At 41.8% G+C, this 24,232-nt stretch overlaps 1 protein-coding gene across 10 annotated transcripts in view; it reads left to right on the top strand.

Moving 5' to 3' along the window:
• Positions 1-24,232, top strand: part of KMT2C (lysine methyltransferase 2C) — a 176,912-nt gene that overhangs the window by 63,424 nt on the left and 89,256 nt on the right. For all 10 annotated transcript variants that reach the window (XM_072327392.1, XM_072327391.1, XM_072327396.1 and 7 more), the window contains 3 exons: positions 3,973-4,179; positions 6,650-6,786; positions 8,424-8,533. In XM_072327392.1, coding sequence (XP_072183493.1) covers positions 3,973-4,179; positions 6,650-6,786; positions 8,424-8,533 — 454 coding nt within the window. The remainder of the gene's footprint in view (positions 1-3,972; positions 4,180-6,649; positions 6,787-8,423; positions 8,534-24,232) is intronic.

The raw sequence follows: 24,232 nt of genomic DNA on the forward strand, positions 1-24,232 counted from the left end.
AAGGTCATCGAGTCCAACCCAAACCATTCCATGATAAGTTCTGTTCTGCTCCCAAGTATTCAATTTCACTGTGTTGAGCTTGTTTGTAATGGTGAAAAATGCACACTAAAGCATTTTCAATCTGTAACATCTTTGCTTATACCAGGCGAAGTAGGTGTAAGTCTTCTCACTTCACCTTTCAGGAATGCTAAGGTGTGTGTGAAAAAGGCATCCCAAAGGCATTCCGGGGCAGTCTCAAAGATGATTACAGAATACATTTAAAAGGAAACTCGTGGCAAAAATCAAATGATACCCTCTGTAAGAGGCCATGCTCTTTGCTTTCTTTTTAGTTCTTAATTGAAAAACTTTAATGCAGTCGTTGTAGTAAACAGCCGCAATGATCACCTGTGAAGGTGGTGTTAGTGGCCATCACGTGAAGGCTGTAGTTATGTCTAGCAGACCATAGCAGAATTGCCACACCCTGGGTTTTCCTATGTCAAAAGCAGTGACAACCTCTGTTCTTAATAATCAGAATCACAGAGCCTTGGCTGACACAGGATATACCCCAGTGCCATTTGCCTACTCAGAAGGATCTCGTAGGGGCTTCTGCTTGCTCTTGGGGATGTAATTGTAGTGGCACTCAGTGCTCTTCAAGTGTTGGTAAGTCTGATGGTCAGCCTTAGTTTTGTTAACAAAGTTTCGGGGACCATCGGTTTTACCTTAATTCCCTAATGGAATATTTGCAAGCCAGACAGAAGATGTTTCTCCCTCTCTGGTTACAATTTAATATTGTGCAACCGGTTGCCCAACGCTGTGTCGAAACAAAGTCCTTTGAACAGGAAAGTTTGTATTTTAGGATGAGTCCTAAATGACTATATGTCATCGCTTAAGTAAATGGCGACTGTTCTCCTTTTCTCCAGGGTTAACTGTCTGTAGGGCATTTTCTTTTTTTTTGCTGGGATGTGGACTGTGGAGGACTGTAGCATCTGAGATTCTTGTCAGGGGGCTGAGTAGTTCTGCTGGTGGAAGAGGCCTGAAGGAGACGATGGCTGCAGCAGAGTGCTGGGATCTACGTGGTTTTGTCAGATGGGGCATCTTTAGGCTTCTCAGGAAGGCTGGACTTCCTCTCAAGGCTTGGTGGGAGCAGGTGTCAGCTCTGGTGTTAACCTCGTGGCCTTTTACTGCATCTCCAAATCCCAGCTGCGTGTCTGTTTTTGTTCTGAAAATGTTTCTCTTTGCATCACGTATTAAGATTTGTGGGCATACAAATGTATGAAGTCCTTCAGGGTGAGGTGAGCTGCCAGCAATTCCTGGCAACGAACCGCCTGTGGAAGTTTAAACTTTATGTGTGTAAGGTAGCATCTGTTCTGGGAAGATTGAAGAGTTGCATTGAAGTTAACAATAATGATGGATTTAACTTTTCCTTTGGAGCTTCATCAGTGTGTCTTCAGTGCAGTCCTGGTGAGCTTAAGCTTCTTTTTTTCCCCCAGAAGCTTATAAAAAGATATGTAACACACCATCTCTTGCTTGTTAGCCCATTTTGAATTAGGCTGTTCTGAAAATATGCTAATTATGATAACAGATCTCAAGTTTGATCTTAAGAGTTGCCAGTATCTCAATTTTGTTATCTTCAATATGAGAGCTCTTCTTGCACCACAGATTTAGATCCTCTAATTGCATATTGACATATGGAAAGTAGATTTGTAAGTACTTTCTGCTATCCTCAGATGATAGGAATAAAAAACTCTACCTTCTGCCCATACAGACAGAACTTAAAATATTTACTGAGCACTTACACCTAAAAGGCTCACGCGGGGGAACTGGCCACTTTGTAATGCGTGACAGAGCAACAGCGTGGCAAGGAGCGGAGCACTGTTGCTTTTTGCTGGGCTGGGAGCACGCTGGCTCTGTTTGCTGCTCTCTCTGGGTGCTCGATGCAGTTCTGTTCCTTCTCCCTTGAAAGCATCAGAACCTTTTTGTGTGTGTGTGTGTGACTTCGATAATCCCTTCCCCCTCCTTTCTCAGCCCCTTGGCAGCTGTCTGACCACGTTCCGCTTCCCCTTTCTTTTACTCGTGCATTCATGAGCCTTTACCAAGGATTCCCCAGCCCCCCTCCTTGCTGGGAGTGCTTCCTTCAGCCACATCCACAGCTTTGCTGGAGCAGCAGCAGCACAAACCATCTGATTCCTGACAGCAGCACAGCTGTCCGCACCGCTCCACAGCGGAGCTGTGAATCTCCCAGCTCTGCTTTTCTCTCCGCCCGCAGAAAGCTGTGATCCAGGCAGCCTCCAGAAACGTCTGCTTTACCCCCGCGTGCCTTTGGAAGGTACTACGGCTTCAAAGTTAAGAGCTTTACAAAACAACTGCTTCGTATTCTTTTCTAAGTCTTAACACCAGTGCATATTTGCTACGGCTTCATCTGCAGGAGCTTCGTTCCTTCAAGTCTGTTAGTGAGTAGCGACAGTCTGTCCGAACAGGATGTGTGAATAATTATTTATTCCGCCGTGGATAATCTTGTGTTTGTAACCAGTGTAATTTATAGGCCATTGTGCTGCCGGCTTAAATCCCTTAAGTCCCCTCACAAGTCCCTCCAGTCTCAGCTAGCCCAAAGAGATTTGCTTACCCTCTTACAGACTCTGCCTGCGAGGTCAGGTCAGGTTTTGCTGATCTGATAGGTTACACTCACTGACATACAAATATCACTTATGGCTCGCTATGCCACCCTGAAAACCAGCTTGTAAATGAAACGTACCTATGTGTGCCCTAGAGAAAGTGCAGTGCTGCCTACATGGTGTAAGTGAAAGCGTAGGGCCTCATCTGGGGCTTAGAACTCACGATACACTGCTGTCTCCATTAGACTCTGCCTGGTGTTACCGGGACCATAATAGCAGTTCATGTACTTGTATTTGCTTTCTTCTTCTTTATCTAGTGTTGTGTACGGTGAGGGCAAAGGACCTGGCTCAGAGTGTGCAAAATCAACTCGGAGGGGACTTTCCTGGATTCTCAGTGTCTTCTGTGCTGAGTTGCAACTCTTTTACTGTATTCTTCTATTGCAGCTCATACCTCACCTGGCTGAAAGGCCTGGGCACTCTATATTCTCCTTCCAAAATCCAGTAAATATTATTCATGAGCTTAGCTTTAAGAATTCCTCTTCTTCCCACATTACCTTTCTCCATCCACATAGCCAGCACAGACCAAAACCCAAATCTGCAGCTTGCAGATGCGCTTACATCTATCTAAATGGGATCCAGTCAAAACGAGGCCTCCAGCCAAGTGCCTGATTCCCTGAGGCATCTTTTTGGGGTCTTCGGGGCGTAAATATGAAGAAAACAGAATTGCTCATTTAAGCATAAAAATGTGTTAAATGGCCTCCCGTGAAACCAATGCAAACTGCATTAGTTGCAGAAGTTCACATTTTAAGTTTGTGGATATGTTTATTATAGAAATATTTTTCAGAAGATTCCATATGATGTGACACAAGGAGGGCTGTCAGAGCTGTCATTTCAGTGCTGCTGCTATGTTATGCATGCTAAAACGTAATTGCAAGTGGTACAGGGAGAGCTTAATGGTCACAGTTCTGTAAATAGGCATCTCCTCTAGGAGAGCTTCAAGGTGTTGTTTTTAAATGTGAAGCGAGGGCTCTTGGATTTGTGCATAGCGTGCTCTGTGTGACTGCAGCCACGGCTGTGACTGTTCCCGTTCTGTTGTTTCTATGTTTGTTCATCTCCTAGTGTACAGTATAAGCAAGCTGTTTACGTGCTTGCAGGAAGGTGCATGTGTGGCACATGTGCACTGTGCACAGAAGGCTTTCCCTTTTTTTGTGGTGGCAATGCTGAGGTCTTATAGCAAGGGTGGGTTTTAATTATGTTTATCCTCCCCTATGCTGTTCTACCCTACCCTGTTTTCTCCCACCTTTGTTACCTAATGTGTGCCTTGAGATGGAACAGCTTTTGCTGTTTTCCCCCTCCCAAATAACCATCTTCCCTCCCACAGCGAACAACTCTGCGCCTTTTGTTACTGTGGTGAACGAAGCTCGTTAGGACAAGGAGACTTAAAACAATTCAGCCCAACTCCTGGGTACGTCATCCCATGGAAGAACCAGCCTTTAAACAAGAGCGACGCCAGCGACAGCGCCGATGGAGCTTGCGAGAGGACTCCAAAGCAAAACTCAGTGCCGCGCAAACAGAGAGGGCAGAAGAAGTAAGTGTGTTTCACCTTAAGGTATCTGTGGCCTCACGGGTTTGGTTTGTACACAGCTTTGGAAATGCGTTACAGGTATTGCGCTGGTTGCATTTGTGATTATTTGATGTGGTCAGTAATATAGTGGCATCAGATGGCTTAGGTTGGAAGGGACCTCAAAGATCATCCCATAGGCAGGGCTGCCAAGCACTACATCAGCTGCTTCATCGGTCTGCCCAGGGCCTGTCCAGCCCAACTTTCACACCCCATGCCTGGAGGTGTTCCACAGCTCTCCTGCCTCTTGCAGCACCTCGCTGCGCTCTCAGCGACAATTTTCCCCTGCCATCTGATCTGAACCTCCCCTCTTTTAGTTGAAAACCATTCCCAAAATGGCTCAGTAGCTTTGGGTTGTTTTTTTGTTTTTGTTTTTTAAAGCCTGCGAGCAGTACAGAAATGGTTGCCTGGCTTCTAAAGTTTGGTTTCTGTGCTTAAGAGAGAATCCTGAATAGAAGACCATAGGAAAGCATTTACTATCAATGCACAGATCTGTTTTGAGGTTGAAGTAAACTGAAGGCAGCGTGCAAAAGGACAGGAGCGGGGGGGGGGGCTTCTGGAGCTGCTGTGTTCCGTACCACGACTGGCCATCTCTGGAGCAAGGACAGCCGACGGGCTCTGTGTCCCTATGCCAGGGTGCATCACATGCACGGCACCTCCTGTGCTCCGCTCTGCCGAGCAGCTGCAGCGCCTGAATTCCCGAATCCAGTAATTCTGAGAAAAAAAAAACCAGCAGGAAGGAGGAGCGCGCAGATCCCCGGCCCTTTCACCACACGGCCTCCCTCCGGGGCCGCCCTCGCCGCGGTGCCGCCCGCTGTAGCGCGGGGCCGGGGCCAGGGCAGCGCGGGGCCGGGGCCGCGTTGGAGGCCGGGGATTGGCTGCGGGCTCGGGGCCGCCGCCAGCCCGCGGGGCCCGGCTGAGGGACGGCGGCGTCCGCCTTAAGGTGGAACTCTTAGCGCAGGAGATCGGGCTGGGTCTGTCACAGCCCTTCTGAAACGACCCTCCCGAAGTATTGATTTCACGTTCCGGCACTGTTCGTGTTCCGCTGTGACTGGAGGTGTGGCTCGGTGTGGCTTTGTACTCGTTGGGGTTTGTTCAGGTTGCAGAGTGCTGCCAAATGATTATGTCAACGGTGTAAAAATGGGCGTTGTGTAATGGCAGCGGGGAGAAAGTGGTGTTCTGCAGGCCCGCAAATGCAGCCCCCCCCCCCCCCCCTCCCGGCTCCCTCACTCCTTATGCATTTCAAGTAGTGGCCTGAAAAGAGACTAAGCACAAAGTTCAGGCTGGACTGGATTGTGTTGCTATTCAGGATGGAATTGCAGAGTAAAGGAGGATGTTCAGTGAAGGGATGGGATCTTGTCCTCTGTACTATTGAGAACATCGCTTGGGGCCAAACCATTTGCTAATGTGTTCAGTCCCTGTGCTCCAAGGCACAGCCTGATGTTGGTGCCCCTCAGTGCTGGAGTTGGTGGGGGAAGGGGAGGGTTCTGTCACAGCGTGAGTCATGAGGATGTCATTTAGTCATTAAAAACGTTAAAAAAACACTCGTTGGTAGTGCAAGAGGGAAGGGGGGCTACTCTTCGTTTTCTCCACAAGTTCCCTTCCCTTCCCTTCCCTTCCCTTCCCTTCCCTTCCCTTCCCTTCCCTTCCCTTCCCTTCCCTTCCCTTCCCTTCCCTTCCCTTCCCTTCCCTTCCCTTCCCTTCCCTTCCCTTCCCTTCCCTTCCCTTCCCTTCCCTTCCCTTCCCTTCCCTTCCCTTCCCTTCCCTCTTGCACACCAATCAGAAAGGCACAGTTGCTGCAGGATAACAGCCTGTTGTTTGAGGAGCTGTTGGCATAGTGGGTCACTACTCAGTGTCCTTTTCAGTGACTGTACCCAGAAGGAGAGCAGTCGGGACTGAAGGCATTTTTATGCTGTTTCAACTCTGTAAACTCAGAAATAGCAGCAAATGCTCAAGTCTGAGTTACTAATGGGGCTAAGAGAGGGCTATGGGAGAGCTGCCGCTGCTCCTCTCAGCCTTCACCACTTTCTTTTTTCCTTTTACATATCTTCTTCTCCAGGGTAGCACAGGCTGTTACGTAATCCTCCATCCCTGGGGTTGGACAAGTCTTAATATTAGACAGCAATGGATATTTTTTTAAAGAAGCAGCATATTTTGAACAATGGGAGGAGAACAACCTCCAGGAGGAGGACAGTCATCAAGTGCTTTTTATGGCTATTGAAAAGTAGCTGTAAGTGAAGACTTGGTTAACCCTCAAAATGTTGGGTGATGCGTGAGGAAGTCAGATGTTTGGCGATGTTGATTACGTGTCATTATGCTAACAATAAAATGATTTTTGCTGAAGTTTGGATCACGCATAAGTACCTGGATAAATGAACGAAGATCACTCTGGTCACTTCTAAGTTTGGCTTTTTCCCTCTTCTGCTCCCTGATACAGATCTCGATTGAGTACGTCGTGTACGAGTGTCAGCACCCAAACCGCTTCTGACGATCAGGTTGTCAAATTCTGGGATGAACTCAGTTCAGTTGGCTTACCAGATGACATTGATGTTCAAGCCTTATTTGAGCCAACAGGTGAGATGCCTTTCTCTCCTTGTTTCTTATCCACCAGTGTGGGTACAGTAGCTATGTTGACAACGAATGAAGTTTTTTAGCTTTTTCAGCTGATTTTTTGCGCTCTACCATTTGTCAGGTGCTTAATTTTGCTTTCCTGACTTTTGCCAGTGTTATGTGGTGTTTCTGTGTAGTTTCCCCTTCAAGTACCTGGCAGACAGTCCTAGCGATGGGACTTGGTTGGTCAAGTTGATTGTCAGACTCGATGATCTTGAAGGTCTTTTCAGTTATTGAGGTAGTAGGTAACATCTTCAGCGTCCTGATTGTATTTTGGGGAGGAACAAAATAAGTGAGACACAGCTTAATATAATCCTTAAAGTCTGAATTCTATAGCTTAACTCCCCACGATGGCAGCATGAGGTTAAGTAATCTGAAATAAAGGATGGAAAGATATAAAAGAGGAGATAGTGGAAGAACAACAGATGTATAACACACTCACATGTTTCCAGTATCTGCAGATTTTCTGTCAAAAAAGAAAAAAAAACGGTATGCTTTGTCATCTGTTCTTTCATTTTAATGGAGCTTCTCTTTTTAGTCAGTTATGAATTACTTTTTTGGAAAGCATTTATGCCCTCGTGCTTTGATGCCAGGAGTCCATTCACATATTTTACCTCAAAAATGCAAATATGTTTCTTCTTAACCCAGTGCAAGCAATACAAATGTCATCCTTTCATGAGTGTGGAAGCTGAATTTGAAGTTTAATTAGGAAAAAAACCCCATATTTTGTTTTAAATTGTTATACTGTAGCGGGTGGGGTGGGGAGGGTGATCAATCTAAATTATGTTGTTGTTCTGATCTGTGCGTGAATCTTCCCAGGCCCTTACAGAACTTCTTTGTTTGGTTTTTGTGGCTGAAGGATTCAGTTGGCCAACTGCAACACCGCATTTCAGCAGCTAACGTAAAGCATTGTTTCATATGCAGTCAAAAGCTGTCTCAGTGCTTCTCCAAAAGGGTTCTTTACTTACAGCTGTTTTTCTCGTGACTGAATTAGAAACTTCTTTTAAAACATACCCATGGAATTCTGCCCATTCCCCTTGTACAGATACTGCGTTCTCAATAAAACATTCGGCCTTTTTTATCTCTATTGGCACAGTTTTCTGTGCTGTGGTCCGTTATGGACTCTAAAAAGTTTAATGTAGAATTCTGAAGCATCGTTTGAGTGCGTTCTACATAAATGTACAGATCTGCATGCAGTCATTGGGAAATGTAAGTTAATTGTATATATGTAGGTTAATGTTACCTGCAGTAAAGCCCAGGATCTGATCTATCTCTATGAGTGTCTCACGCACAGACATTGTGTATATACCCCCTGTTACGATTCTATGGTCAGGCATCTGAAAATTAGAAACAGATGCACGGAATTGTACCACAATAAAGTGAAAGGTTTTTTCATGCGTCAAAAGGTTGCAGCGCATTTAGTATTTGATAGTAACTGTGGTATATTTAACGTATAGTAATAAGGCTACTAAATATTGCAACAAGAACGGGAGGAGAGACTGTTTATCTGGCAAGTGTGTACTATTAGAACTAAGTTTTGTGCTAACAGGAAATGCTTTATGGAGTTGTAAAACTGAAGCCGCTCTCTCCCACTGCATTAGGTCATTGCTGGGCTCATCAACGCTGTGCAGAGTGGTCACTGGGAGTCTGCCAGACTGAAGAGCAGCTATCGGTGAACGTGGACAAAGCTGTTGTCTCAGGGAGCACAGAAGTGAGTAAAATGATGAGAGTGCTTGAAGCAGTAAGGAAATAGATAGTGGGGTGGGGCTGAAAAACAAGCAGGAAACAAGTGCTACGCAAGGTATTGCCATCAGTATCCACATACAGATCTCTGAGCTGACGTTCATAATAGTGTTTTACGTACCAGTCTTTGTGATATATTCTACTCTTGCAGTTTATTAAAGAGGCTTTACGATAGATTCTATGCAATTCTGTTAATTCTGACTGCAAGTCCTCTTCTAGGATAAGTAGAATGTAGAAAGTACACAGCTGATCAATATACAGACAAAAGGAAAACTGAGTTCAAATTAGCAAACCCCCTGCTCAGTGGAAGAAGGTTTTTGTTTGCTGGTGTATATTCTGAAATGTTCCAACTCGAATATAATACAAAAATTCTCATGCTAGAAGGTTGACATAGGAAAACTAGCGTTTACAGCCAAGCCTGTGTTATTATTGTAAGTGGTGATAGAAAGATGTTGCTCTGAAAGGAGTTGGAGATATTACTTTCAGAGTAGCCCAGGTAGGTACTTAGTGTTTGACTTTGAAATGGCAGGGACTTCTGAAGAAGCAGACACCTTGGACAGGGGTGGTCTCCTTTTGGCGTTGTGTTGGAGTGATGAGGAGATCTATTTCACATTGTTTTTACCACTTGTGGCTGTATTTTACTCAGTCCTGTTTAGTGGGTGATTTGAATAATTGTATCTTCTCTATTAATCAGTTGCGCTATCAGCAAATCTGCATAATTTTGCTGTCTTCCCAGCGATCATACTTAGGCTTATTTTTTAATTGCTTCTTAAAGTTCTTGACGCATTATGTTAAAATAACAAAACAATGTGGAAGATGCCAGTAAATGTTCTCCATTGTGTGGAGTAAAAAAGCTGTTTTAAATCAGTCTTGCAATATGAGCTGTATAATACAGTTTTCCTTGTGCCATCTGCTTTTACATGCACTCGCATTGAAGAAATGCTTTACTTTGAATAATGTAATTGATTTCTGTGCTTCTGCTTTCAATGTTGAAGACTACTCAGAAAGAATGAACCTGACAGAACTGAGTTCTAAACAAGTTTGAAGATGTTAAAACACTCATACGTGTGTGCATGTATTAAAAGAATGGAAAGAACCTGGTTAGGTTTCTATCTATCCATCCTTTTTATGTCTCACAGTAGGTTTTGTTTACCCTTCTTTCTTGAATAGTTACAGTGGTGGTTTGTAGTCATTTTGTGATCCTCTCATTCCCATCCGTGGTCTTTTTCCAAATAATAATCTGCCTTATGACAGATGGTGTTAAAACTCAGGTTTTGCTCTGTTGAATTTCATCTTGATTGCGTTATTTCAGTTCTGCTTCTTTCTGTACGGTACTTTGCTCCTCCCTGCTACTGGCGCTACCTCAGCCTGATGCCATTAACGCGCTTTCAGTTGGTGTTTAAAATGCAAATACTTAAGTATTTTTAAAGAGCTCCACATCTCTCTGGTGCAGTGCAATTTCTCTTTCAGTCCTGTCTTTCCATGAGCCGTTGTGTAGCTCCTCTACTCATCTTCTCAAATTCTGCAAGTAATTTTGTTAGGTTAGTCTGTTGCGAATGTTTTGAGGGCACCGCATAGAGATGAGAGAGTTTTGAATCAAGTGCTACTCTACGTATTTCCTTTTCTATTCAGTCCTTGCTGAATATGTTGAGAAACTTTTTTTCCCCTTCAGCACAGCAGTCAGCCAACAAAGGAAGCAGTTGTTTTGGTCATTCTGTTTTGTCCTTCTGATGAGGTCCCCAGGGAGAGAGCAAGAGTGAGAGCGCAAGGGAGATTGATTGTAGAGGAGCAGCTGGATTGAATGGGTCATCTTCATCCCACTGTCTCCAGGGAAGGTTTTGCTTCTATTTTTTTTTAAGAAATAAGCTGCAAACTCCTCTATAGTTCTCTGTTCCCAAGTTTAGAGCAGAACTGTGGGGGCTGCATAGAGTTGTGTGCAACTGCTTTGTTGTGTCTGTAGTGCTAGGTCGTCATTTTTCAGTGTCCTCAGTGCTTCATAACTTGTCACTCAGCTAAAGAAGGCACAAAGAAGTAGAAGGTGCTCATCATATTCTGCTGCAAGAGAAAAAATAGCTTAAGAGAAAATCTTTTCTTTGTGCAAGGCTTTTCCAAAGGGTTTGAATGAGAGGTATAGCAATTCACTTAGTGTACTTTTTCGCATTTACAGCTGCTTGCGTTTTGCATTTGCTAACATTTTGAGCTTCTTTCTGGTGTGATGTTACTGCATTTTAAAAGCAAAGTATCTGCTTGAGTGTTCTGAGCGCTGTTGGCAGCGCAGATGCAAGAATGTGCTCAGGGTTTACAGAAGAATAATTCAAATAGAAACAGGCTGTATGTTATTTCCCCTACTTGCCACCAAATTTGCTTTTCATGTTGTTGTTGTTTGGGGATTGCTGTCTCCTTGTAAGTCCCTCTGGCATCCCATGGGTTTCTCATGTGGTTTGTAGCACTGACATCTTCCTTTAGCTTGGAAAGTACTTTTTCTTTTCCTTATCTTCACATAGAGATTAATTTTTGACATGCAATTACCTTTTTCTTGATAGTGAAGTCTTTGGGTTCAGGTAATGCAAGTTGTGGAGAGCAATTTATTGCTTTTCTTACCTTTGAGTGTGTCTTTCAGTTGTGTGTTACAGTGATGTTTCTCATTTGTTAGGATGTCTATTGTTTGCAAATCTGTTCTAACTGGATATGACAGTGTTTCTTGTTACTGTGTTTACCAGTTGAGATGTCCATTTGGCTTCACTGAACTTGTAATTGCATTAATAAAGCTCATGTGGACGTACATACTCCGGAATAGGTCGAGGAATTATGTTAATTCATTTTGGGTTCTCCTCTTGGCCTTTGCTTTCTGAAGGCTTTAAAAACAATACTGCGGAGATTTCAGTGTCTGTGTGCATTTCACAAAACAGCCTGCTTAGTGTTTCTTTCTTCAGCTGGCTCTTTTCATTCACTCATTTTGAAGGCCTCACAGTGTGTTTACTCAGGCATCTGACCGATGTCTTGCATGCCTTTGCATCAAGACATAGGTGGGTTCTTTGTCTTTCCTTTCATGTTGCTGTAGCCCTTATGGATGCTAAGTTGATCCTTGCTTACCTACCAGCAACTGAAGAGTTTGTTTTCTCAGAACAACTTTTTGAACTTAAAAAGTCCTAAGGAAGAGCTGGTGTTGCAGGTGGTGAGTGTAGCTGTCAGACCTTCATTGAAGGTCCTTTGTAAGAGTTCAGACCTTTAGCTCTGGAGCTTGAATGGCGTTTAAGTTAAGAGTCTGAACAGTTAGGCATGGCAGCTCCTTCCCCCACTGTTCTGATACACTTTCATGGGGCTCTGGAGTCATTTTGTTTCAAGTTTTGAAATAAAAGGTTGACAATATAGAGGAGAAAACTTCCTGTGACTTGCTTGATCCCAAACTTAACTTCACTGCTTAGAGTTTTTACGTGCTCTTCTCAGTACATAAAAAAAAAATCCTTAGTAAAGAAGTTGTCATGTTGCCAGTGTTATGAAGAGCTGTTTTTTCTTACAGATATTTGTTCTAAGATGCAGAGATGATACTAAAATGGAGATGTGAAATAAAGCAAAGGAAAATGTCTGAACAGAAATCAGAGGACTTGCTAAAAAATACAAACACCAAACAATACTAGAATGTGGATAAACGGAGGGTTCTGCTTTTCTTTATGTTTCTGGCTTATATTTTCTTAATGACTCTGGCTTTTGATGCTTGGATGAATGATATGGGATGGGCCTACTGGCATTGCCATTTAAAATAGAGGCCCTTAGGGCTTATGTCTGCTCAGCTCTTAGTGGGAGTGGTTTCTGAAGTATTTTCAAGTCTTTTAAAATACTACTTTATAATTTCCTTGTTCATTTTACATATATTGAGTAGGTAGCTGTTCCTTTACTGTTTGCTGAGGAAAAATAAAGTTTACTACTCATCTGCCTTACGTTGTCTAGGCATAACTCTTCTTTATGCTGCAAAGTCCCACATCTCTGCATTATCCCCTAATTGCTGAAAGCTCTGCTCCTGTCTCCAGTGTCTTACACTCTAAACTACAACAATGTACACCCAAATTACAGCAAATTGCCTTGAAGGACCCTGGTGGGCCGGGCAGATTTTAGCAATCGGGGTTACATGGCTTGCCTAGGAAGGAAAAATGATTTGTGGTAATGGTTCAAGGAAGTTGTGCAAATCAGAATGTAATAAGGTAGGTTTTTTTGTTTGTTTTATTTTTAAATATGAAAGTAGCCCAATTAAAGGAGTGAATTTAAGGAGGACGCAGTAGATAATGTTCGGACAGCTTCTGTTGACAAGAAAGCAAGGTAATGTCAACTTCCCCAGCCAGCTCTTTCTTCTGATAAGATGCAGAGAACAGTTTACGAGTTTAGAAGTGCTTGCCAAGAATAACAGAGTCAAAGAAAACAATGTTGGTGGAAACCGAGGAGGTTCCTATCTGCTTAAAGACTGAGTAAGGGCAACATAGTACTGATGCAGTGTCTAAAGGAGTCATCCTAAAATACAGTATTATTCTGTTGCCGTTTTGTAAGATTCCTCTTAACTCAGATCCTCTATAGCTCGCTGCGTATTTATCTACCTGAGAGCTTTCATTTTTCCAGCAACAGCCAAGTTTTTTTTCAGGACTGAAGCTCTCACAACCAGGCAGCTGAAAAACTGCTCTTGTCTTCTCCCAGCCATCCATTTTACTTTACTTAACCAGGGCAGTAACTTCTCTGTGTTTGAGGCAGCTGTTTTCAGCTCCTGCTGAGTTCCTGAAGGCTCTTTGGCACGTTATCACTGCTGAGAACTGGAGGACTTGTTGCTTTGCATCGAAGCAAGCTAATCAATAGCATCTTGCCTTGTTCCAAACTATAAAACGCTCTGCTGTCTTGACACTCCTCTCTCCTGTAAGCCCTTTTCTCATGGTAACACAGTCTTTACTTTCATTTAAAGCAGTTTCCCTTGATTTCTGCTACCAGAGGCAGGAGGTTGGTTGTGGATGCTTCCAACTTGGAGCAATGTAGCAAAGCTGATGCTTTAAATTCTCAGTTGATTTTTACAGTGTTTTTCAGTTCTTTGCTTAAGACTCAGTTCTTGTGTGATTCCTATGAAACTAAACTGTAAGGAAGAAAAAAAAAATGGAGGAGAAAGTTGACAACCAGTTAAAACAGGTTTGGATTGGTTTGTTGTTTGTTTGTATGTTTGAAGTGTTTGCCCATAACTGGAATATAACCTCACCCCTTAACCTCAGGAATTCCTCTAGAGATTTGTGGGCATTTTCCTGCCATTGAAGGCGTATCTTGTACTTCAAGGAAAGACATAATGACTACAGGTACGGCTTTGGTGCCTAATGTTTTAGTAATGTAAATTGTGTTCTTCGACCTAATCTGTTCCAGAACAGTTTGCGTTTTGGTCACCTAAAGTCAGATCATCTGTGTCTCGGAGAATGTGAATCAGGCAGTTCTCACAGCTTGTTAAATGCCACCACGAATGCTGTGCCAATGAATTTATAACTGTATTTTCCAAGCTCTGCAAAGCAGCCATGGCATCTTAAAATGATCATAGCTGTTTTTGTTTTACTATGCGTAATTCTTCTGGAATACCCTTGTATACCATAAATGATGCCAACAAGGCTTTGGCGAATCTGTTGAGGTTTAGGAGCTGCTGTGGGAACCAGTACGTGTTCAGTCTTCTTGCAGATCCTGCAGCTGAGAACAGATATTTTCCTCTTCAGCAAGATTTTAAAACTTAGTTCTCATTAATACTGCCTCATGAGCAATGGTTTAAGTATTCTGCCCTTGCAATTAAAATAAGCTGTGCCATGAACAGGCTGTTGTTTATCGACTGACGCTGTCCCGTAGCATCTGCTTTGCAAGGCGTACATGAAAATAGAGGAGCAGAGCGTAGGGAAGAAGTGAGAACAAGCAGGCAAGAAGGAATAAGGCTTATTGAAAAAATCACCCTCTCCTGTTTTCTTCTATAATCTGGTTCAATGAATCAAGCAAAAAAAAGTATAATGTTATATATTTGATGCAGAAAGAAAGCCAGCTTTTTGCTTAGTAGTTGGTTTTGTCCCTACAGTCACTTTTGCCGGGTTTTTATTATTGTTGTTAAGTTATCCAGTGGGATTCTGTGCATCCCATTTTTTTTCTTCTGCAGTGTAACATAGAAGAAAAATGTGTTGTTCTCACACGTGAAGGATTTTGCTTCCTATCAGGACACACTTCGTTCAAATCCACAAACTCTTGGGCTCAGCTTTCGGAAGACAGTTGTCAGTTTCCTTAGTTGTCTTATACACCACATTTTGTGGTACCAAATAAAACACATTTTTCTTTATCCCTTAAGAAAGTCTAGGAATAGTTGAAACTGAATAACGTGAATCGAGAACTCTTCTATGCTTGTCATGTGTCTCTGTAATTATTTAAGCATGTAAGGTATGGCTACCCCAGAATGTAATGAGACTCCAGGCTTGAGCATCAGTCCTGAGCAATGTATTTAAAGTTGGAGGGGACTCCTGTGACGTAAAATGGTCTGTCCCAGGGCTATGGTTACAGAGTGAGAGCAGCAACATGGAGAAGGAATGGGATAATACAAAACTGCAGGCGACTCTGGTGAAGGATGGACTCTGAAATAGATTTTCATTTTGACTTTTCCATTTACAGAGGCAGAAAAGTTCATTTCTTTTCCTTGCGCTTTTGACGTAGTTGTCATGAATGTTTTGATAGGTAAGCGCTGTACACTCAGTGTATGTTGATGAATGTTTAGAACTTTCTGGCCTTGCTGAGTGGTTGGGTTCATAACAAGCACTTTGATGTCACTTTTCATTTTCTAGTAGTTTCTAGCTTATAACTTGTCATCATAATTTGGTCCTGTTGGTAAGAAAAAGGAGCACGTGATAATGTGAGACTAATTTGGGTATGGCTAATTTTTACCTTGTCTTTAATGAGTTGATTCTTTGGACAAATGGAGGGAAGGCATTGATTCACCAGCCAAGATTTGGGGGAGTATTTGGTTCCTGAGATGAAGCAGAGGAAAAGATGCGTGTTTCAATTTGGGTTTTGGCGACGTGTTTGGGTTGGTTTTTTGCTTTTTCTTTTTTTTTTTCTTTCTTTTTGAGGTCTTCCTGTTGATTCACTTTGTTGTGTGCCTTCTGTGAAGTAACAGCTGTGTTTTCATCCCTACCTTTTTGCTTCCAAATATATGGAAAAGAAATAGTGAGTTTATCAACACGGGCAGTGCTATTGTCGGTGCACATTGTAACTCGTTGGTGGTACTGGAAGTGTATCTTGTTCTTTGGTGTAGACCAACTACGTGCTAAAGCTTCACTCCTGCCAGCTTTGCAAAGGAAGATACACTTAAGTTTATCTAATAAACTTTATTTAGAACAAGGGAGACCTTTCCATAAACAGTTTTTTTTCAGTGCATTAATACAATTCCTGTGACTTTGTTGTCTGGTTCCCCCTGCGGTTCTCCAGGTCTGAACAAGACACGGTGTCACTTTGGAGAGGTGGGTAGGAGCCAGCAGGGAGGGAAAACTCTGTTATTCCTCGGGGTGCACAGTCCTCCTGAAGATGGTGCGGCTTCATCTAAAGGAAGTGTTTTATTTTGCCACCTCACCTATTCCGTTGTTCTCCCTGCGGAGTGCTGGTGTCGGTCCTGCTGTAGCACCAGGATAGCAGGGTCAGCCTTACAGTCTTCGCTGTTGTGGGGTTTTCAAGATGAATCCTTAGAAATGCGCACCTCTCTTGAACCCTGGATTTTGTATATGTGGGTCCTTGTATCAGGGGAGAGAAATTTCACACAGAAATTTCCGAGGGGGTTTTGATGCTGAACAGAATTAGGTATTGCAGGTGCGAGGGGAAGGCTGTGAAAATGGGTTGGGGGCACCAGGAGAGAAGCAGCAGTAGCACAGAAGTGAAAGCCAAAAAGCCTGGCTGAGAAACATGAAAGGGCTTATGTTACTGAAGGAATTTCCAGTGCAGGTTTCCTTTATTCGGTAACATTCACTGAAATAATTTACCGAAAGCTCTGAAGTAAAATTGTTTAGTGTGAGTTCCAAACTGGTGAAGTGCATTTCACAAAGGCCTTTTCTTCCTTTTTGCATGACTTGAGCAGAAAACACTCCTTCCATAATATGCCCAAAGAAAATCTTCACCTTCTCCTCCTCCTCTCATCCTGGTGCCTTTATTAAATGTTACTCCAGGCACCGGAGCAATGACACTGGATTTTGTGTTGAGGCAGCACTCTTGCTGGGCATTTGATTTCAGGAGCTTCTATCCCTACCAAGTTATTTTGGGGCCTTACGTATCGTGTGTTAAAAAAGGACAGAACCTGATCTCCAAAGAGTAAGGAAAGTCCACTGAAGGCAGATCCTCTTCAGTCGAGATTGGGTGCTTCCTCATGTAGTGCCTCTGTGTGCTGTATGGAGTAACCCATTTATCCCATTAATATTTTCAGCAGATATGCGTGTATATGCATGTGTGCATATATACATATATACATATAAATATATATATAACCCTTGTGGCTGCTGTTTGTTTAAATACTTTATGTTCAGTCTTTTCCATAGCGAACAGAGGATCTTTTTTGTAATGTTTGTCTAATTTTGTACTTGTGTGATGGTTTAAAAAATAAAGGCAGATAGATCTGTAGTAAACATTGATTAGTTTTAGTCAAGTGTGTGTCCTCAGGATGCTGTGAGCGTTACAGGAATAAGGCATCTCTTCTGCCTTCAGAAGTTTGCTCTTGCAAAGACACTTGAATGAAAGGAAAATCACCCCAATGGTACAAGTAGGTACATTGCTGAGATGAAGCAGTAATTTTGGGCACTGTTAGACAACTGAATCTAATCCAGGTTTTGTAGCCGTTTCCCTTATAAATAATGTGTTATTCAATTATATATATATATATGTATATATATTTTTTTCAGTGACATTGGTTCACATGGTTTTTGTAACAAGCTGAAGTTCAAACTCAGTACTAAAGTGAGAGTTCTAAAGTGTATTTGGTTATTCCAATCGAAAGAGTCTTACTAATGGCTTTTTTCCTGCTAGTTGTAGATCATTTTGTGCTGTGGATCTTCATTTAGGGCTTCCACCTGCCCTCAAAAAAATCACACAGGCATGTTTTAATTTAAAACTCAGGAGTACGCATCCTGCTCTGTCGGCATCAGTTTGCTTTTTAAGCAGTGGCTTAAAAGCTGCTGCTGAGATTGGTGTGCTCAGCAGCTTGCAAAACCAAAGCATTAGCAAAAAATAGTTTTGAATTCCCCGAAGATTTTGTTATTGACTTCCATTAGTGGAAGTTAGGTCCCAGAGTTGCAGATTGAGCGTATACATTACAGGCAGCGGTACAAGGCAGTCCCGTTAATGCAGGTGTCCTTGAGTGTTGTTTTTTGTTGTTCTTTTTTTATTTTAATAACAGGGAAAAAAATTTCGTGTGAGGGATGTGTTATGATTTGTGATGTTCCCAAATGTGGAGCAACTGCCCTTCACGTGCACTGTAACACTCGGTGATAAGTGCAGCCATTGCTTGCAGTGAAGCTCTTTTTCCTAATGAGCTTAGCTTCTACTGATAGCCATCTCTGTAAGTGAACCGGCTTGGTACTATTCATTGTCATCTCTGTAATTGTCCATTTCACAGATCTTAGCTGGGAATAAAAAGCAGGCAGGTGATGGTAGGTCAGTGGCCACTAATGAACTTGTAGCTGACCCACGCATCAGTCACCATTAATATTAATAATCCTATTCAATAGGATCGATCGGAAGAACTAATGAAATTCAAATGAGCGCTTCTCACAAGGTGTGTTTTTGCAGTGTGTTTTTACTTCAGTGATGTTCGTGTATTCCTTTAAAGATGCCACGTTTCTCTTCAGTACGCTGGGGGAAAACCAGCCCTTGTGAAATAATGAAGATTTGCTTCCTAGAGAATCTAACATTGGTAAAACAACTGCTACACCTTGAATAGATTGCTGCGACGTGGCCTCACTTCGTGTACAACGTGGATACATGCATTCAATCTGCAGCCTAGGCAGCTTTTTATTACACACACAGCCTTCTCCGTTTCAATTTTTAATTGGTAAAATATTGTTTTCTTCCATTCAAGTTTCTGTATTAAATTGCCTCCCGGAGAAGTGGGCAGAGTGGCAGATTCTGCAGAGTAAATAGTGAATCTGTATCTACATGCACTGCTGTCAGATACCCACACACGTGCTGCTTTGTTGATTTTCTCCCTTTCAGTGACTGCAGGTTGTTATGGCAATATTAGCTGGTATCTGTGTGGTATTTCCAGGAAGATGTGTTGACAAATCATCAGCCTTTAAAAGTGAATGGAGACTTGTAAAGAAAGGAGACAAAAAGACAGTTAAGTTGCAATCGTTTCTCTGAGCTTTGAAAGGAAAATACTCATTTTCTACAGTGTAAACGGATTTGCTACATAGATCGGGGGAGAGTTTCAGGTTTTCCAAATGCCATAGTAGGTGAGGTCTTTTTTAATATAACTTGAAATAGATGATGAATTGCTGGGAAGACTGTTAGAGCTGTGCATCCATCACTTCCCAATGTGCCTCAGGCACCTCCCGAATGTTTGCTTTCTGTCAGACTTAAAATATTGTGATGGATCAATCCTCCGGTAAAGGTCGGACCTGGCAGCAGTGCTCACTCATCTGAGAAACTGAAAGGTCAGAGTAGTTAAGGCTCTGGTAAGACCAGAAGCTGAGCATCACCACATGGTTGTACTCCCACCCTTAATTTTGTGCAGACATGACGGACTTGCTGTATGTTCATTTCTTTAGTCTTGTTGTGCACCTATTTGGTGTTCTTCATTAATTAAAGCGAATCTGTGGAGTGATGAACTCTTTGTTGCTGTATGGGTGCTTTTAGTGAGCTGCTCAGCCTAGTGCTGGGGCAGAGCTGTTGTTACAGCCCTGTGCAGAATGAGAGCGATTCTCTGATGCTAAGATCTCCATGCCATCAAATAAAATTGGTTTTAGAAAACAGTGATTGAGTCTGTGTGCTTTTAGCCATCCGAACAGTCGCTCTGATGTTAATGGAACACTCGCACTAAGCAGACTGTGTCTCTTGAAGAGTATGTTTGTAGATGGTGATTTTTGCTAAGCCTAGGAACCACCACACAAGAGAATTTCTTCCGTGTTCAAGGGCTGAAGTGTAACTGATGTGAACTGGCAGCCCAAACTGTACCCAGCAACAGGAAAAGCAGAACCCCACATTGTGAAGCTTGGAATCTGAGATGGGCTCCCATTCTTTCTCCAGACCCATGTCTTTTATTGATCCAAGTCATCTCCTTTCACCGGTTCTGATGTGTTATTCATGTGGTTTCAGTGTGGTTTTATTTTGATAAAGGAACAGAATTTCCCCCGTTTTACTGTAACTGTGAGAAAAAGCTTTCATGGTGTCGTTGTAGTCCTAGTTTAGCTGTAACCAGATAAGAATAAAAACATCAAAAACTCCGTGGCCTGTCACTGGAGATTAAGGAAAAGCATTATGAAGATGTAGGACTGCGCTTCATGTAACTGTTTGCTACAAATGGAATGGAGACATCATCTAATTGTTTGTGCCTTATTCCTTCAGGAGTGTAAGAAGCCTGTCATGCACAGCAGCAATAAAAGCTGCGCTGAGTCTTGTAGTGGGGAGAAGGATTTTAATGTAGAAGAGACCAGGTGGGAATTGATACTGAAACAGAAGTAAATATGTACATTTACTAAGGGAATCTGTGATGTATAAAACATAACACAATTTCTTGGCAGTTTTTTTCCATTTGATGGCACTAATATCTCTATAATTAAGAGGAATGGAAGCATTTAGACAAAAACTGTGTACTGTTACAAACCATTCCTTTTTTAATTGAACAGCTGTAATTTCTACCAATGGAACAAACTATATTATAAGAAAATGATTATTAGTTTAAAATGCAAAGTTAAATGAATGCAAAATTAACAAACAGATGGTGAAGAATTATTGGGTTTTATTTCACTCCTGGGTAAAAGGACTCATGCGTGATTGTAAAAATGTCATCACACTTCGTAAACCTGAAAGCAAACAGAATTTGCAGTTGTGCACATCTGTTTTGGGACACTGCTAAAGGGTTAGAAGAATCAATGTTGTTTTCAAATAAGGGCATTCATCAAAAGGATATCATTTGCTTAACAGTTATGGCTTCTGCTAAGCATCAGACCTAATGTTCTGTGGAATTCATTACAAAATTTGGCAGCTTTTTTTCTTTGCGAGCTACTGAGGCAGCGTGCTGCAAAATGAAACAGGCGGCCTCTTCTTGTCCCCACCTCCTGAACAGCAGCTGAATTACCTGCAAAATGCTGGCCTGTGGCTTCAGGATTTTAAACCCGTGCTTCAAAATGTTTGCCCAAGGAATGTCGGTATTGTCATAGCAGTGAGTGATGAGAAAAGCAAGTTGCTTATTTGTGTGAGGTATGTTTTTTTGGTAGCTAATGAATTAAAAATATACACATATATAGTGACAAAGGGTCACCATGTCTGGGGGTGAAAGATGGGAGGAATAAGTGCAATTGAGTTGTTTAGTCAAACTGGAAAAAAAAACAACCTAAAAGCTCAAGCCAGATGAAACATGTGAACCTTTGATTAGAAAAGAAATTATATTAATGTTTCAAGCTGGTATTTTCAAAGTATGCCATCTAATTGCTTTATTTGAGCTCAATTTACAGAAATTAGTGAACTGAAGATGTAGGATTTTGTTTACGATGACTCTGTGCCATTTGGAGAGTGCAATTTAGAAACAGCCAAGGAAATAGGAATTATGAACAATGAGGTACTGATTGCAGTCAGTGGGGAAGGAATACTAAGGAGGTGCTCACTAATGAGGGAGGTATTAAAAGCAGGAAATTCTTGTATATTTGTGTGTGTGTGTGTGTGAGCATAATCCAGGGTTCCTTGTCACCATATCCCCACTCTTACCTTGTAAATTAGGTGGATCATTGAGTGTAGATGTAGTGGATTTGCTGACAGTAAATGTTAAGCCAAGTTAATATATCTACAAAATCTTTCTTAAAAGAACATGTTATCAAGACTCCCAAATCAAACACACGAAGTTGGGATACGCCGGCAGACAGGTTGTCTGCACGCAATTAATGTCCTTTGTGTACATGCCTGATTATGCTGACCTTAGCTGCATGATCACAGGCAGAACAGTGAGTGCCTGATGCATTCCAAAGCTGTTATTGTCTCTTTGGTATTAACATTTTTGTTGTTGTTTTTCAGTGTTTAGCTATGCAGACTATTTAAATAATAGTAAAAAGAAAGAATTACTCTTTTCCTTGTCATTTTCTTATGATGCTGGTATTATAACAAGCGCATGAAGTACCTGCATATGTATTTTTTCCAAAGAGCAGATTTATGTGGACTTTCTCTACATCTTGTTTTCCATTCTTGTCAAGAGAAAAATCTGTTTTTTTTTTGTTTTTTTTTTTTTTTTAATTTGTTTAAATTAAGAATATCTATTGATTTGAATGGCCCATTGCTTATTGCTGTGCTGACAAAACCCTTGGCGCGGATTGTGAGTCTTACCAAGTTGTAGTGTTGGAGATCTAGTGGGTATTGTCAATGGGGCCTGAAAATAGACACCTATTGGTTGGTCAGCTGAACTGCAGTGAGGTGTACTCCATAGCATTGCCGTGTTTCTGTTAAATGTAATGGGAAATGAAACACTTCTTATGTAGGCACAAGATTTAGATACTGAGATGTCTTCATCTCAAGCCTTACATCGTTCAGAAACACGGTGCAACTCTATCAGGAGATAATCATCCGTGATGCCATTAAGTAACTTCCTATTAAACAACTCTGCACATAGAATGATGCCAGCCTAGCTGTAGTAATAAAGACATGACCTATAGATTGTGCATGCTACTTCATGTCCCTGGATGTGATTGAGGATCACAGGGGTTGTGTTGGGTCAGACAGGAAGTTGACTTCAGCTCAGTGTCTTTGATGATGACCAGTGCCAGATGTCTTGAAAAGACCATCATTAAGCAGCAAGTATGTAGCAATATTTCCCCCAGTTATACTTTGTAAAGCCTCCAACAGTTTGTGGCTTAGACCAGACTGTGCTCCTCCAGCACAAGGAAATATCTACATGTACTTCTTAAGACCTTCCACACACGAATCAAATGGGACTGGTATGATAGTCCGCTTCCCGAGCCTGCCAGAAAGCAGTCTTAATCAAAACTGAGGATTTCTGTTTTTGCCTTGTTTACCCTGAAGTTGCTGATGCTGGAGCCTAATTATCACAGTTTAAGCTATGTTAAATGTTACTGATCTTCTCGTTGTAGACATACTAAATAAACAACAAGCTCACGTGCCCTTCTGTCACAGTGGTATGATGAGAACTGAGGGAATGGTTGTTAGGCACCGGCAGTTTAGACTCACTCAAACCATTTACCTTACCCTAAATCTTGTAGAAAGTAAGAATATACATTAAGAAACTGCTTGTTTTCATCTCTCAGTTTGTGTCAAGTTTGGCCAGATTGCAGCTATCCCTGCTTGTCCGTGTTTTTTCACAGTTTTAGAGCAAAACTTGCTGGTTCCTACAGTTACAGTTTTTCTAGAGAATGTCGGGGTATAGTAAGCATTACAGTAATGCTTCAATACACCCTTTTCTTGTTAATAGCAATGTTAAATTGTGGTTATTTCTGTTACCATTTGTGGCATTGTACTCCTAATTGCCCGATGGTACTTAAACTCATTCATTTGACACTGAAGGTGCTAGTGGTTGTTAGTGTCTTTAAGCAATATCAGCCTTTTTGTGGGTCATGGTCATCAATGATGATGCCTGAAGCTACTAGAAAACATACCTTATTAATTACTGTTTGCTCAAGAATTTTGCTGAGGTCAAATTAATGACAAGCTGTTAATGTCCATTTCTCCTTAGCTCTTGGTTTATATTTTGGGAGCCAAGTTTGAAGTTTCTCCTTAGCGGTAGTACCTTACGTTGTTTCATTAAGAACAGATGGCTTGCGCGTAGTTTTGAGTACGCTACGTGTTTTAATTATAATTAAAAACATTCCTTGTTAGCACAGGTTTTGTCAGCTCGCCCTTAGAAAACTAACTCTGTAGTAAATGCAAATATTTTGCCTTTTTGCTGAAAAACATTTTGCAGTACCTAATGCTAACATTTAACCTTATTGTACTAATCAGGTTGCAAGTGAGCTTTTATTCAAAGCTCCTATTTTAGCCTTTATATGGTATCGGCATCCTGAGGGTTGTTACTTGTCCATTTACTGAGGCAGTAATGCTATGGAGTAATAAAACGATAAAATATGACCTCGTAATTTCTTCATCCTGCTGTGTGGGTCACGTCTTCCATTATGCCAAAAACAGACAATTTTTCTTCATTTTAACTCGCTCAAAATGTTGGAATATGCTACTGAAAACAGGAGGCAGCAGGGATATGGGTAGGATGAGAGCTTTCTTGCCACGTGTGAATGCCTTAGGAGCTTACTGGAGAAAACAATTGGTAACCAACAAAGGACATTTTCAATAGGAAATAATCAGTTGATGCTGCTTTAATGGCGTATATTTTATTCGATATACTCTGAATAAATAACAGACTGTCTCTTTAGCTTTGTGACACCTCGTCACACTTTGGGTTTTTTTTTTCAGTAGAACAGAACTGTAAAATGATTTGATCCAT

Source organism: Excalfactoria chinensis, chromosome 2 (genome assembly GCF_039878825.1).
Source record: "Excalfactoria chinensis isolate bCotChi1 chromosome 2, bCotChi1.hap2, whole genome shotgun sequence".
NCBI lineage: Eukaryota > Metazoa > Chordata > Aves > Galliformes > Phasianidae > Excalfactoria > Excalfactoria chinensis.